Source organism: Polypterus senegalus, chromosome 9 (assembly GCF_016835505.1).
Source record: "Polypterus senegalus isolate Bchr_013 chromosome 9, ASM1683550v1, whole genome shotgun sequence".
Taxonomy (NCBI): domain Eukaryota; kingdom Metazoa; phylum Chordata; class Cladistia; order Polypteriformes; family Polypteridae; genus Polypterus; species Polypterus senegalus.
The window spans coordinates 71,720,160-71,735,601 of record NC_053162.1 but is presented as its reverse complement, the minus strand read 5'-3'; the positions used below and the strand labels follow the sequence as shown (position 1 = coordinate 71,735,601).

The 15,442-nt window shown below is 39.5% G+C and overlaps 1 protein-coding gene across 1 annotated transcript in view; it reads right to left on the bottom strand.

Moving 5' to 3' along the window:
• Window positions 1-4,783, bottom strand: part of LOC120535417 (cadherin-4-like) — a 55,545-nt gene extending 50,762 nt beyond the window's left edge. Inside the window, exon 1 of the mRNA XM_039763250.1 lies at window positions 4,622-4,783. Within this exon, the coding sequence (XP_039619184.1) occupies window positions 4,622-4,660 (39 nt within the window). The 5' untranslated portion in view covers window positions 4,661-4,783. The remainder of the gene's footprint in view (window positions 1-4,621) is intronic.
• Between the last annotated feature and the right edge of the window lie 10,659 nt (window positions 4,784-15,442).

Below are 15,442 nucleotides of genomic sequence, written 5' to 3'. Positions count from 1 at the left end.
ACAGTAAAACATTAACATTTAAGAAGTAAAGATACATTGAGCACTACTGGAGTGCTTTCGGGTAAAGTACATTTTAAAGGCACTATAACACAAAAGGTAAGTAGTACTAAGAGCAGCTTAAATATATCTGGATCATCTCTCGGTAGCAGATTCTTTGTAAAAGGCGCTACATGACCACTGTGGTATTGAAATAACATTTTCTATGTGATCCTCCAAATTTCTGCCTGACAACGTTGCACTACGTGTCTGTGATTAAAGAGAAAAAATATTCTGAGAAATGTGGACGCTGCCCTTCTGTGCTTAACGGGCAGTAGGTCCAAACAATTCCCAAGTCCAATATTTTACATGAAGAGGTTAGTACATCTTCTTAGATGTAAACCCTCCATGTTCTTAAAAGAATTAATCACAAAAGCAACCTTGAATGTTGCGGGGTTTTAGTGACCTGAACTCACCTTAAGGGACAGTAAGTAGTCGTGCAGCACAATTTACAAAGAGAGTCTTGCTTCGATGACGCTGATTACACTCATTCGCAAAGATTTCCACTCTCCCAGGAGCTGATGGGGCACTTGAAGTATCACAAACAGTGCGAGAAGAGAGGACGCTGCCCAAAACAACGAAGCTCTAGACCCAGGCAGTGCAGCTAGACATTCCACACCTCCCAGTGTTCACTTTATTCTCACGACCCCTCGCCATTGAAGGTGGTCTTGTCTTCACATTGTTTACAGCTCGCCGCAGTTAAAAAGTAGAAAGACACAAAGATGTTTTCCTCATCTCTACTATTATCAAGTACTGCCAATTAAAAAAATGTTATAATGTGGCAGTTTCCACGACAGTTACGTGGACAAATACATAAAACTTCTCTGTTAGAACGTGCCTGGTGGTGGACAGTTCAGCGCTGGAGTCCAGAGAGGAGGGCTGGGAGAGGGCAACACGGGGCACACTTCTATGGGATAGATCGGCGTGTTTGTATTTACTTCTTTTCAATATCAGTAAAGTAACTCACACAAATAATAGACGATAAAAAAATGGTGTCCGAAAACAAAGTGATTAGTTCCTGTATTATAATATGTTCTGTGGTTATATGTAATTTCTGTTTCACGTGGTCATACGTAATTCCTATTTCAAATGCGAAAAGAATTTTATATATATAGATTGTGATAGAGGGCTGCACAGTCGGGATGCCTGGGACGTGGCGGACCGGGAGAGCACCAATACCTCCCCTGGGACACAAGAGGGCAGCCTCCCTGGGGTGCAGGGGAACCACAAGATCGGAGCTGGGTTAAGTAGTTCTCTCGATCACTAGCTAAGCGGATGTAAGATTCGCCTCAAGGCTGGCACGTGAGTGAGGAGTGCCCTGCCCCCCTCCCCCCAGCCCGCTGCATCTCTCTCAGAATCACAAAATTAAATAGGTACCACAAGCAATCCTTGAAACTTAACACGATGAGAGAGGTCGAAAAAAATCAACTGGAATGTTCAAGCAAATTATAGAAAAAACTCAGTCTGAATCCTTTAAGTAGCCCTTTCGTGAGAAGACGAGAGACAGACATTATATATATACTATATATATATATATATATACTAATAAAAGGCAAAGCCCTCACTGACTGACTGACTGACTCACTGACTCATCACTAAAACTCCAAGTTCCCGTGTGGGTAGAAGGCTGAAATTTGGCAGGCTCATTCCTTACAGCTTACTTACAAAAGTTGGGCAGGTTTCATTTCGAAATTCTACGCGTAATGGTCATAACTAGAACCTATTTTTCTCCATATACTGTAATGGACTTTAGCTCGATGACCGTGGGGGAGGGAGCTGCGTGTCACATCATCACGCCTCCCACACAATCACGTGAACTGACTGTGAACGCAGTAAGTAGAAAAGAAGGAAGAGCTCCCAAAGAGCGCTGAAGAAAAAAGCATACAAGCTTATTCATAAGTGCAGCTACTGCGGGAACAAAGCACGGTGTAAACCGTAAGTTTAAATTAAGTTTATGGACACACTCCCGCTGCCGTTTCTCATGCCTTCGTCAAATACTTTATTCGCCAGATAAGTTTAATGAGAAGACACGAGGTATAAACAAGACTTTAGATCACTTTGTAACGGAGTTAAAATTGCTGTAGCGAGAAACTTTTAAGTGCCGAGTCTTAGCTAATATTAAATAAAGCCTTGGACATCGCAACATCACACAAGAGAGCAGCTCACATGAACTAACTGAACGCAGTACGAGTTATCACTTCCATGCATCAAACCTGTTCAAAAAATGCATTACACAATTGACAAGGTAGGCAAAGAATATGCGACGAGCTGAGCTCCACAGCTAACGCGGTCTTGCGGAAGCAACTTTGTCATGCTGCCACCAAATACTCACAGAAAAATCCACAAGTTAATACACACGCTGTCTCCACACTCAATGTATTCCTCGCATCCCCTTTATACCCTCTGATCTCCCATTTCAATTCAGATGCCTACAATTTCCAGTAAGACTCTGCTTCGCGATGACAAGTAATAAGTCTCAGGGACAGACCCTACAAAGGTTGCCATTGATTTGAGGCAACATTGCTTTTCTCCTGGACAACTATACGTTGCATTCTCAAAAGTAAGCTCAGTGCACAGCTTGGTCATATTACAACCGGAGTGCTGAACTGACATCGTGGTATACAAAGAGATCCTTAACAGATAGGTATTGGTATATTTGTATGTAAGATGTATCAGAGATATAAATGAAAATTGAATCTTCAACACACTTGTGCATATCCTCATCCTCTTGAGCAGGAATTAAGAAACAAGAAATGGTGTTTGCTAGGAATTGGGTGTACAGAAAACACAGTAATGTGCACATTGGTATGTTTAAGTGTGTCTTAATTTGATAAATATTCATCATATTGTTGTAAAAATACACAGTGCTGCTCCAAAGTCATGTGAATGAGAGGTGTAAATCAAATTCAATTTATTGGTGTGCGATAGATTTCATGCGTTATATAGCTGCAGAAAAAAGCACAAGTAAACACAAGCGTGACTAAGACTTTAGGGATCAGTATTCCTTGCTAACCAATCCATGAGAAACTTAAACCCTGCAAAGAAATCTTTTTATTGAGTTTCACTTTTAGACAATGTATAATCACCTATGAAAATAATTTTAGCAGCAGTTTTGCAACCCTTGATTGTTTCACTTATTATCAGCATTAACTATTCTAGTCTCAGCTACTGTTAAGTTTTGAAAGTAGACACTAGATTTTCTATGGTTCATTTAGTACATCTAAGAGGAACCTGAACAATGATTCAAACTGGGGGCCTCAACCCCTATATCCTCACCCCACACACTTCCTGTCCTTGTGATTATATCTTTCAGAACATGGTCAAATCTATTTTTTGATTTTTAACAACCTTCCAGTCCAGTAGGTGGCAAAATTTTGCAATTTCAACAGAGACAGCTTTGGAGATGCACATAGCTTGGTAGAATACAACAAAGCCCTTTATGGGAGTTTTTTTTTATTGTCGTGAAGCAATGTATGTTGTGCATGTTACAGGCTAAGGGTAAGATCCCCACAGGACTTAAAGTGCACTTACTTACTCACAAATAGAAGACGTCTTTCTGGGCAAAAAAAGAAAGGTTGAAAAGCACTGAAAATCACAGCACGCATGCAAATCCAATTCTGCATAATGCAAGAGAGCAACCCATAGCATTAAGTTTGTAAAGAAAGCAGCTTCAACTCAGTTGAATGCAAAAAAATGAAGAAGCCCAAGTTAACATGTTAATTGAAACTGTCGTGTCTACAAAGCTCTGTGACTTTCTATGGTTCCAAAACCTCAACCTCAAATTTAACAAGCCATGTGCAGCACCAATATATTATGGTGGGACTGTAAGAAGGAAATTTGTGCAATCTGCAAACAAATATTTCTCTCCTTTTTATTTTTGTCGTACAGTAATAGACTTACTTTAGCCATTTGTTCCATGCTTTAATCCAGTTAAATTTGGATTGATAATTTGCATGTGAAAGTGCAGTTTTCTCAACATAAATTATCAAAAAATAAAACTGTCTCTTAAGTTGTACATGTTGAACATCTACTTTACTTTTGCTTCTTTTTAATTGGACAGACCTGTTGTTTCAAGTAACATTAAAGAAATAATATTTCCAAACCACTTAAGTCTAGAGTTCTGTCAGAGATTCAAGCTGAAATTAATTTATATATAAATAAAACAAAAATGTCATTTTAAAATAACAACTAAACTAAAAATATATTAGAAAGGCTAAGTAAATTGAAACTGAACTGCCTGGTCAGATGACAATATAATAGTAAAACAATTATAAAAAGGCTAAACAATAGTAATTTGTATGCGTAGATATATTAAAAAGCATTTTAGCTATTGTCTGTTATTAACACAAACTCCAGTTGATTATTAAGATTAAAAGAGTAATATTTTCAAATATATAATGAATGACATGACTTTTTTTAAAAGGAAGCTTATTATTTGTTTAATTTCAGTTTCCCTGATTTCAAAATTAACTAGTTATACTTAAATAATCACAAATTAAATACTTTTCAGTACATTTCGGGCTTCTGTCCACACACTTGAAATAAAGCAGGAAGAATGAAAATTTATATTAAAAAAAAAACTTACCTGAATGAGCAGAAATCCTATTATTAGCTGTGTAGTCATGTTAGTGAATATAGCTCTAACCAAAAAATAAAGAAACACCTTATTTCTTATTTAGTTCTATTTTCTCTAATAGAAATTATTTAAAATGAAGAACTGGTGCTATGGGATTTTTGTATGCAGACATAGGACACAGTAGTTATGATTTAATCAATAACGAAAAGTGTATATATACCAGTATGCAAAAATTGTGGTTTCCCGTTCCTGTTTTGCAAAATGACTTGTATATAAATAAGTGTACAAAGCAACTGTATGATCAGGGTGTCAAGAACCTCTATTTCGATTGACAAAAAAAAGAAAACTAAATTTTTAATAATTATCATAATAGCCATTGACATGTCTATTATGGACCAGACAAAGGCTATGTTATTTTTTGGAAGATAATTCTTTTTTAGAACATTAAAACAATCTAGACAAGAACAGGCCATTCAGCTAATCAAAGTTCACCAGTCCTATCCACTTAATTCTTCTAAAAAAACATCAAGCCTAGTTTTGAAAGTCACAAAAGTCTTTTTGTCTGCCATGCTACTTGGTAACTTATTCTAAGTGTCTATGGTTCTCTGTGTAAAGAAAAACATCCTAATGTTTGAAGTTTACCCTTAACATGTTTCCAGCTGTGTCCCCGTGTTCTTGATGAACTCATTTTAAAATAACAGGCTCAATCCACTGTACTAATTTCCTTAATAATTTTAAATACTTCAGTCACAACTCCTCTTAATCTTCTTTTGTTTAAACTGAAAAGGCTCAGCTCTTTTAATCTTTCCTCATAATTCATCCCCTGTAGCCATGGAATCAGCCTAGTCACTCTTCTCTAGACCTTTTATAGCTCTGCTATAATGAATAATAATAAACAGAACAAAACATAGTGGTAATAAAACCTATTAGGGAGCACTCTATTTTTTTCAGAATATATCAAGTAATAACGTTACCTTGAAAACCCCTCAATAGCAGTAGACATTTTAAAACTTCAAGTCTACTGTATAGCCAGGAGGCTTCACAGTCCTACTACTAGTCTTTATGGGCACAGTCTGGTCCTTTGACCAGCACAGTTCCTCAGTGAGGATAACAGTTTTGCTCTGCCTGATCTAAACAACCTTCTTCATCACTTGACAAGGTACCTGGATACACTGGGTGAGATAAAAGAAGGTTGGTTGGTGTCTGCTTTCAACCTGTTTTGGACTAAGTTAAAACCTTACACATTGCCAATCATAATGCGCCACCTGTCAGAATCCACTTGATTGGCAATACAAACATATCAACCATCCATAAGTTGTGCACTGGCTTTTTTTGTTTTTGGCATTTCAGTGACTTCAGTCAGAATAGACAATGAAGTGAACAGAAAATCTCATTTAATTGCACAATTCAATAATGTTTCAGTCACATTCTCATGTCCGTCCTGTTATATTGCTAAAATAAAGACAACACAATGGTAAGTTTGCATGCAACAACACTTGACATACTTCAGAAAAGTGTGCACTTTACTAACAGATATAAAAACTGCACAAAACATGGCACTGTCTCAAGGCTGTGCAGAAATAGCATGTCTATCCATCCATCTACCCATTTTCTAAACTCGGTTGTTAAATCCTTTAAGAGAACAGGGATTTCTGCATGATGGTCTCTGTAATGTAGGCTCCAATTCAGCACACAACTCCAGGAGATGGCTCTAGAACAACCTAATTTGGCTTATAAGTCATCAGCATGAAACATGAACCAAAGAACATCAACAATATTTAAATGACAGAAGAAAATAAACACCTTATATAAAGAGTTTTGAAAATGTACCCATAGTGCAACATTTGGGTGTGAAATAGTTAACCAAATTTGAAAGTTGGAGCATTTTCTTGCTTTATCAATGAGACATTTATTATATTCTTTTTTTCAAAAATGTTTTTAATGGGATCCATCTGTGCGTGATTTGCTCAGTGAGAGATTTGCTCAGACTGTCACACAGCTGTTTGTACAAAGAGACATAAGTCACAGCCCCATGCCCTACTGTTTCAGACGCTGTAGTGCTGACTACTGACAACATGTTTTGCTGACAGCATTTTTTGAGCATATAAAAAAGGAAAATACTGAATACAAATATACAAGTCGAAATAGCCCCTCACAAGCTAAATTTGAAACAGTAAACTAACCTGTAATTGAAACTTTACAGAGTATTTCTCTGTTTAAGGACTGGCGATGTGCAAGTGAGAGTTGCTTATGGTAGGACAGATTACAATATTCATTGACCCATCCAACCCTCACAGTATTAGCAATTCACCCACACACCACATGTTTTTGAACTGTGCAGGGAAACTGTAGCAATCCTATGAAAATGTCCATAGAAACTCCATGCAGGTAACACCTGGGACGTGGTCAGCAAACTCCTTACAGTAAGACGGCAGTGCTATCACTTTATTTATTGATTATTAACATATTGCAACAGTGCTGGACAAGTTACATCAGCCAGGGATGAGTTACCAAAACAATGCGCTGGCATTACATCATCAATAGCAGGAGCACCTATAAAAATGGCAACTCTGCACAGTGCACATGCTTTTTCTATCTAGTGAGGCAAAAGGCCAACAGTTCTTTTAAGGATAGTGAGCCACCTCAAAGAGTCATGTAAAGAGCAGAAAATCCACCCATTGTGGCACTTAGCTCCAACACTACAATATTTACATTAACTGTAGCTTTCAATAAAAATTGGGTAGAAGATACTCTTTACTTGAGTGCATCCTTTGCCGGCCCTATAGCCACTCGTTAAACTCCACATGTAAACGCCATATGTAAGTAATACCTCAAGTTGACATTTACTGAAGTTTCATTTCTGCTTTCTCCCATTGTTTGAGAAAATAGAGAACATGTCCAAATTATTTGGTGATTAGTTTAAGCAATACATGGTTGCTGACGTATGCACAATTTTATATATCTGATTTTTTTTTTCTATGCATACAGTATGTTGTTTTTGCCTTTCAAGGGTTAGCAACATATTAGTATGGCATTTCTCCAATAGGCAACAGGACAAAATCTTTGTTCAGGCACTGTGCCCGCTGTTTATGCAGTCTGGTAAAGTAAATCATACAAGCTGTCAAACATGGTAAAACAGTCCTCTAATACAAGAACATAATGATTGCCTTTCATTGAGACTGGAAGCTCAGCGGCCACCACCTCAAGGGGATGAGTTCACTGTTTTTTCCAAATAGGAGATAAATGTGCTGACATGGGATATTAGCATGTCTAGCAAGCTTTACAATACTCACACCAGCTTCTAATGCCCTTAAACAGAGAGGGCCAGTAACAGGTTTGTCTTTTTCATTCCCAGACAACCTCAGATGAGAACTAGGCTAAGTCTGAGCCACTGTGTATTTGTGGCAATGTGTTTGGTATGAGAGAAGAAGGAACAACAATTTAAGTGAGTCACTACCCAGTGAAAGAAGAAGTGACTTGGTTACACAACAGTTCCTTTCTGTTCAAAGTTTTCCGAAACATTTGAGGGATTCCTCTTAGTCTTCCACATGGAGAGCTTCTTGTCACCTTCACCCACTTTAGCACAGTTTTAGTATCTGGGTTAGCCTGCTGCAGGGCCCTAATGTCAGAGACATCGGAGCACAGCATAAATATAGGGAGCAGGTTCTTGGGGTCACAGTTAAGAGTCTCAACAGTTATTCACTCTTACACCATGTCAGATGAAGAGCAGTCGGCACTTGTGCCTATTGGTGTTATTTCTATGGTTTTATTCCCTACTATGGTTGCTTTGGCACCTGCTTCAGTGTCATTCGGGCCTCTGGGACACTGTGTCAGCAGTAGTGTAGTGTTTGTGTTCGCTGACCCAAATGAGAGGATCTAGTTCCACAATCCATCTCCCTTACCTTCTCTTACCTTCTAGTAGGCTCAGTATTAATGACCACATGTGTCAGAAGCCCAGAATGGGATGGTAGTCTGTGATGATGGTGAATAAAGTCCAACATAATACTGAATTTCATAAAGTAGCTACACCACTGACTACAAACTTGATAAACATGGACCAACATCTCTATGTGGGGCTCAGTGCCTAGCTGGCATATACCACTGCATGTTCCAGTCCCTCTTTTTTCTTGTGCCAGCATTGCACCTGCTGCCAAATTAGAGGCACACTGAATAGCACACTAAAATCAGGCAAAGCTACAACAGAGGCTAAGTAAATGGAGCAACACAAATAAAGACTACTTCCTGTGATAAAAGTGATTTTCTCTCTATTCTTCTCTTGCCAAACAAAGCAGAGCCCGCTAGTGCATCCAGTATGTCATCCACTGGGGTAAAATTTGCAATATTTGCTTTTTTTACTAACACTACTGGTGCAGTCTGAGGTCTGTAGAAGGTCTGCTCCTTGCTTTTCAGTTTCTGCTTTTTTCATGAGAGGCACAATATGCATACTGCCCACTATGAGTGTTGTCCCCTGATCTTATGTGATGTATCACTTACGTGCATTTGACATTGTCCAGAGCTGTTTAGGGCTACAAGAGATGAGGAAAGATGAAAAGAGCTGAGGCTCTTCAGCATTTTAAGCAAAAGAAGATTTAAAGGAGACATGATTGACTTTACTTTTGCCGACTACTCTTCCTGGAGCATAGGCCATCGAAAAGGGATCTCCAGACATCTCTGTCTTGGGCTGTCCTCTCCAACTGGTTCCAATTGAATCCCATTTTCTTGATGTCTGCCTCAAGGTCACAATGCCTGGTGTTTTTTTGCTGTCCTGTTTTCCTTTTACCTTGAGGGTTCCACTTTAGTGCTTGCCTGGTGATGTTGGTTACAGGTTTGCAGAGAATATGTTCAATCTAGCACCATCTTCTCTTCCTTATCTCATCTTGTGCACAAAGCTGATTTGTTTTCTTCCTGAGGTCGTCAGTGCTGATGATGTCAGGCCAGCATATCTGGAGGATCTTTCTTAGGTATTCATTGATGAAAACTTGCAGTTTCTTGAATATTATCCCAGCTGTTCTCCAAATCTCTGCTCCATAAAGTAGGACTGTCATAATGATGTTGAATAGCCCGAGTCTGGTGTGTACTGATAGTTCCTTGGCGCTCCAGATGTTCTTTAGTTGCAGAAATGCAAGTTCAGCCTTGTTTATCCTAGCCTTCACATCATTGTCCATTCCGCCTTGTTTGTTCATAGCACTACCAAGACAGGTAAAGGTCTCCACCTCCTCTAATGCCTCCCCCTTCAATGTATTAGGGTTAAAGCTGTTTGTGTTCACTTTGAGGATTTCGCTATTTCCTTTGTGTATGTTGAGCCCATTTTGAGCAGAGGTGGCTGCCGTACTTGTCTTTTCCTGCATCTGCTGCTGTGTGTGGGACAGTAGGGCTAAGTCATCAGGATAGTCAACATCATCCAGCTATGCCCAAGGTGTCCACTGGATCATGTTCCTTTTCTGCACTCTGCCTGTATTCATAATCCAATCATTTGCAAGCAGGAAGAAAAAAAGTGACACCAGACAGCCTTGACTGACACCTGTCTTCATTTTAAATGTCTCTGTCACTTGCCCTTGATGAACTACTTTGGATGTCAGTCCCTCGTATGAGTTCCTGATGATGTTGATAAACTTGACTGGTACACCATAATGCCATTTGTGTTTCCAGAGGGTGTCCCTATCCCTATTCACACTATCGAACTCCGCCATTTCTGGTCCCAAGCCCGGATGCAAGAGGAGGGTTGGTCATGGAGCCAGCTGCAGAAACACCAACAAGTAGAAATGTCAACATGAGTGAAGTGTTTAAAATTATTAAACTTGTTAAGGATAAATTTTGCACTAACATTATGAAGTTTTTCTTTATACAGAGAACCATAGACACATGGAATAAGCTACCAAGTAGTGTGGTAGACAGGAGGACTTTAGGAACCTTCAAAACTCAAATTATTTTAGAAGAATTAACAGGATAGGACTTGCAAGTTTTTTTGGGCTGCATAGCCTGTTCTCATATAGATTGTTATAATGTTCTAATGCACTTTTTAAAGGATTGTTCTAATGGTCTAATGTACTTTTTAGAGGTGTTAAAGATGCCCTTGTATTTAACCAGCAGTATTCACAGTGCAACTTCTTGTCTTACTGAGATGAGGGAATCATCTGGATACACAGGGCCTTGCAGGAGGAAGAGTCACTGGAATCTCACCCACCATGGATAATAATAACTCACATAATAACTCACCCAAGCGCATTTCGTGTCTTAAGGTAATGTCATTTATGGTAGCATTTAAAATATACTAGTAGGCACTAGTCAGTTAATTTTTCACTGCAGTGACAGTGTCGTCCACAACTGGACAGGATTAGACAGCTGTGAAGAGCCACGACAGGCATACAAAAACTAGCACTAATTAGAAAATTACTTGATCTTGAGTCCATTAATATTGGAACTTCTGCTCCCTCAATTACTCCATTTACATACAACACAGACATTTCCCAGTCTACCTTACTATCATTGTTAGCATCCTTTGCTGTTTAATTACTCTCCTTAGTGTTAATGCCACAGCTGGTGTTTGGGCTGTAACATTAGATAAACTTCTTTTCCAGTCCAGATGCACGTCTCCTTCTCACATGGTGAAATGAAACACACCCCTTGTTTACATGGCTCCTCTTCATAGCTCTTTCGTTGCCCAAGGATTAAGATATGCCACACTGGTAACCATATTGAGTAAAATCTGGCATGGTCTCCGGATTGCCTCAATGACTGCTAGTTCCCCTTCGGTGACCACAGTCTCCTTTTGGAGAAATGTTTATTTTGCTTCCATTTTTGTGCCCTCAATCGGAGGCATGACCACGGGGGGGCTGGGGTGGGCACTGCCCCCCAGAGACAAGCCGTGCCCACCCTGCGAAATGTTCTGTCTGTTCAATGAAAAGTCTGAAGAAGAATAACATTTGATTTACAAAACTGAGTTGCTTTCCAATTAGGCAGGCACCGTGCTGCTCACAGTTTACTTCGCCACACATTTTGCAGCACGTTTTGAATCTGTTGACCGCATTATTTAATTAAAACAGCATATACGTTTCATTCTTCTTTTATTTTCTGGTTGGTAACACCAAAGGCTATGCATAGGTGGCTTATTAAAAAGCAGAAATCTTCAACCTCTGTCCCTCCGCAAGCTGCTGGCTCCACGGTTGAGCCCAGCACCGCTGCTTACCAACACGGAGCACAGCGCACCCAAGTCGGGAACTGAAACTCCAAAAGATGTACATAAGCCTACACAATCCTCCAGCTCTGCACCCGTGTCGGATACTCCAAACCTCTGCCTTCAACAAAATATACAGTCTGGCCTGCCTGACTTAAATATGGATAGCCCATCCCAGCCTATTTTAATTAATTATCCTAAGCGCGCATTCGGAAAGACACTCAGATGTTTTAGTGCAAGCTGCAGTCTTGACCATGGCTTTAATATCCTGTTGTCCGTGATGCCAGCTTTTGCTTTGCCTGCCGCAAATTTAGTGTTTCCAATTCGGACCGCGAGGACATATTCACCAAACACGACTACACTAATTGGAAAAAAGCTAAAGAAAAAGACGGTGGCGGCTTCCACAAACACGCGTCTAATATCCCGTACGTCAGAGCCATGTCTGCAAGAGTATCGGCGCCGGCCAGAGACGGGTGAAAGCATAGTTCAACTACTGGGTTCAGTCCAGATAGAAAAGAATGAATATTATGTGAAAAGCATTCGGGAGTCCGTTCAGTTCCTTGCAGTCAATGAACTGGCTGTGCGTGGTCACAATCACGAAGGTGGGGAGGAGGGACTTTTCCTTAAGTTCTTTGATTACACAATCAAAAAAGATGCCAAACTTGCAGAAATTGTAAAATACATCCCAGACAACGCAAAATACACATCCAATGTAATTCAAAATGAAATAATTGAGACTCTTGCCAAAATGGTGGTAAAAGATATCAGGACCAAATATGAAAAAGCTGACTCTCCTGGACTTTGCATTAAAAGTGATGGTACCAGGGATCGCTGTGACATTGAGAATTTGTCTGTAGTGATTAGATTTGTCCAGAACTCCATCCCTGAAGAACACCTGATTGGCTTAATTGAACTGAATCAGCTTGATGCTGAATATATTTGTAACCAAATTCTGTCACATCTCTCTGAGCTAGGTTACAGCCTAGACAATTTAGTGTGTCAGTGTTTTGATGGTGCTTCTGTCATGTCTGGGGCAAGGCATGGTGTCCAGGCTTTGTTACAAAACAAAGTTGGTAAGTACATTCCATATGTACACTGCTACCACCACCAGCTCCATTTAGCAGTGATACATGCAATGGAATCAGAACCTCTGGCTAAGAAGTTCTTTGACTGGTCAAATTCATTGAACACATTTTGTCACAGACATTATGTTTCACACACATACAATACACCCACACTGAAAAGACTTCTAGAAATACGATGGACCAGTCATTATGATGTCACAAAGTCCATTGTCAACAATGAGGAAGCTATAAGGGGGCTTCTCTCAGAGGTAGCAGAGGCTGACACTGCCCCTTTTGACATTTGCATAGAGGCATGTGGTCTTTTGACCCAATTAAAAAAGCAGAATTTCTTCAATACAGGAAAATTCCTCCTTCATGTGCTTGGTGTGCTGAAACCAGCCAATGCAATTCTACAGGCACATGCAGTGGATTTGTGCACTGCTGGGGAGGTGGTGACAGCTTCACTGGCACACTGAAGGAGATGAGATGCAACTCATTCTGGGAGGAGCGTTTCTCTCAGTGTGAAAGTAGGCCTACCAATTCACTCAAAAGGAAACGGAAAGTTAATTCACAGATTGATGATAGTATTGTCGTGTCTACGCTTGGGCATGGTGACTGATGAACAAATTGCTCCTAATCAGATTTTCTGTTCAGCATTCTTGATAGAGCTATTGTGGAAATGGAGACAGGAATCTGTCAGAGAAGTGTTGAATTATTGAGGGCCACATCGCTTCTCCTGCCAAAATCAGAATTATTTCTTGATCATTCTCTCCTGAAACCACTTCAGGCACTTGCAGGCACAGAGCAAAACAGCATGAGCTTGCAAAATGAAACTGCTGTGGCAAAAGCAATGTTGATCAATAAACTGCCAGCTGATGCTAATCTCTCTGAAGCGTGCAAATGCATTCAGCAGTACAAAGAGGCCTTCCCTATGTTGCATTCGCTACATGTCACAGCACTCATCATTGGTGTGTCTTCAGCTGCATGCAAAGTTCTTTCACTACTTTGAACCGCATTCTCACTCCACTTTGCCGAACAATGCTGCATTCAAGAAAGAGAAATTTAGTCATTCTGGCACAAGAGAAGAACATCACAGAAAATCTAGACATGAATGAATTCATTTCAGAATTTGGCAGGAGTGCCCACAGACTGGTCCTGTATATAATATCCAGGTTAAACACTGGAAACTGATATCCTATAGCCTCCCTAATGACTACAATGAGCCACGTTTCTGTTCTTGCTCTCATATGTTGTATACATTTGACTTTATTGATATTTACTTTGTAGATGTAATTCTATATTTGTTCACAAAGAATATTAATACAAGTTCCATTGCCTCTGTTAATTTTATTGAACAGTAGGTTATGATTTATGCCACAATTTTTGATTTTATTTGTTATATAAAACTATGTTGTTATTATTATTTGACCCCCACTACAAAAATGGGGATGGATGGATATTTTTTGCCCCAAGACAAGCCAAATGCCCACCCACACATGATGTTCTGGTCACACCTCTGCCTCAAGTACTGAGTTTTGATTTATAGATTGTAATATTAAAAGGTGCAACCTCATTGGCACCACAATACCATATTTTTCAAATCTAATCCACAATTGAATCTAATCTGCATTCAGTATTTGTCAGTTTCTTAAATGAAAAAAGTTAGTTCACAATTCTAATCTGCAGCTTTCCTTCAACCGCACCTTGCCAGTTTCAAAAGTCAAACTCGCAGCTCCTTCAGAACTAGTGCGGAGAGCATTATTGTCAGAAATTTCAAGGTGTTTCAAAAGCAATGTTTTGGATGGATCCAAAGATGACATTCAGTGGGTGAATGATGGTGAAGATATAGATAATAGTGACTGGAATGAGAGCACGGACAAGGATTCAGTTATGAGTGATGACGGCTAGTCTGATGAATAATAAAGAGTGATGGTTTTCCCTTTTCTTTCATTTTTAATTCCTTTCCTTTCAGAGGAAAAACCTACGCCAAGAGGTGTAATAGTTAATATCACAAATGTATTTTTCTTACAGCACATACAGCTTTCGACTACAAATCTAATTCGCAAATGATTCTAATCCACATCTGATTTTTTAGACCTCTGGAAATGTAAGAAGGGTGCACATTAGATTCGAAAATATGTGGTACTTTTTAGACTGTACTTGAAATTATTCACCCATCCACACCAATGTATGGAGGAGGTGGCAAAAAATGTGGAGAACTTGCTCAGGCACCAGAATTGCATCTTCCTCATGCCCAGAGTGCACTCTACAGCAGTGCTTCTACTTTGGTGTCTGGTGCAGGGGTGAAGCTACTGTGGGCGCTAGGTTTTGCACCCATTCAGAAGCCGCCTTCCAACGTTTCTTTTTGATGTATGTTAACAGTCAATTCTCAATTATTTTAGCCTGCATAGGTATGCTTGCAATGGCATGAAAACCAAGTTTAGAGTCATGACAGCAGTTGTAATATTGATACCTTTATTTAAGACAACATACATTTGAGATATAATTGGTTACATATTTTTTGTTTTTTCAGTTGGAGCACAGGCAGGTGAAGTGACTTGCTCGTGGTCACAGTGTCAGTAGCAGGATTTC